Source organism: Acyrthosiphon pisum, unplaced genomic scaffold, assembly GCF_005508785.2.
Source record: "Acyrthosiphon pisum isolate AL4f unplaced genomic scaffold, pea_aphid_22Mar2018_4r6ur Scaffold_21420;HRSCAF=23943, whole genome shotgun sequence".
Lineage (NCBI taxonomy): Eukaryota > Metazoa > Arthropoda > Insecta > Hemiptera > Aphididae > Acyrthosiphon > Acyrthosiphon pisum.
The window spans coordinates 1-988 of NW_021770886.1; the positions used below are offsets into that span (position 1 = coordinate 1).

The window sequence follows — 988 nt, forward strand, 5'->3', positions numbered from 1 at the left end:
GACTGTAGTAACTGCATTCTATTGTATAGAACTTCTTTGATTGTTTTATGCTACTATCAGTTTTGCGGGAACTACACAAAAATAGTTATGAGAACTTCTTCGCTGCGGCGGGCGTGTTAATTGAAATATTAAAACATGTATATTCAACTGTTTTAGAACTCCAGGGACCAAAAGATTCTCCATATGAAAATGGAATTTTCAAATTGCAGATAGAATTGCCAGTGAAGTAAATTTGATTTTAAATTATTATTTGATATTGTATCTGAATGCTGATTAGTTAATTTTTACCTAATTGTGTCCCAATAGGTATCCATTTGAACCTCCTAGAGTAACATTCATAACACCTGTTTATCATCCAAACATAGACAGTGGCGGCAGAATCTGTTTGGACATTTTGAAAATGCCTCCATCTGGTGCATGGAAACCATTGATTAACATCGAAGGTGTATTGGTTGCGATATGCAATCTAATGAACTGTCCAAACCCTAATGATCCGCTGGTACTGGACATTGTATGTATTCAATTCATTGTTTTTTTGCCGTTTCTTATATCTGTTATGATTTTTAGGCAAAAGAATTTAAGAATGATAAAGAAACATTTGAATCCAAAGCTAAACACTATACCAAAGAACATGCTACTTTAGTCACTTTAGTATGATTATATTTTAATTTAATACATATCTAATATTATTCTATTGTTTTATAAGATAATTATACTTATAATTATACTTCAGCCAACTAAACTACTAGCTAGTAAATTTCCAACTTTATACACTTTTCTTTATTAATTATTCATATTGATTTAAGATTGGCTAGTTAAGAACTATTAAACGCCGAAAGAAGTTCATTAACATATTTGAAAGTATTATTGTAACCTATGTACAAACTATTATAATTGTACATTATTATTATTGTTATTTATTGAGTTATTTATATCATACTCTTTATATTAGTTTGTTTATAACAGTTAAATGTGCAATAAAAATACA

General features: G+C 28.8%; 1 protein-coding gene across 1 annotated transcript in view; it reads left to right on the forward strand.

Moving 5' to 3' along the window:
- Positions 1 to 113: 113 nt before the first annotated feature.
- LOC100163948 (ubiquitin-conjugating enzyme E2-like) overlaps positions 114 to 988 on the forward strand; it is a gene marked incomplete at its 5' end in the record, with an annotated part of 1005 nt that continues 130 nt past the window's right edge. Inside the window, 5 exon segments of the mRNA NM_001162128.2 lie at positions 114 to 119; positions 122 to 125; positions 128 to 226; positions 307 to 511; positions 568 to 988. Of these exon segments, the coding sequence (NP_001155600.1) occupies positions 114 to 119; positions 122 to 125; positions 128 to 226; positions 307 to 511; positions 568 to 657 (404 nt within the window).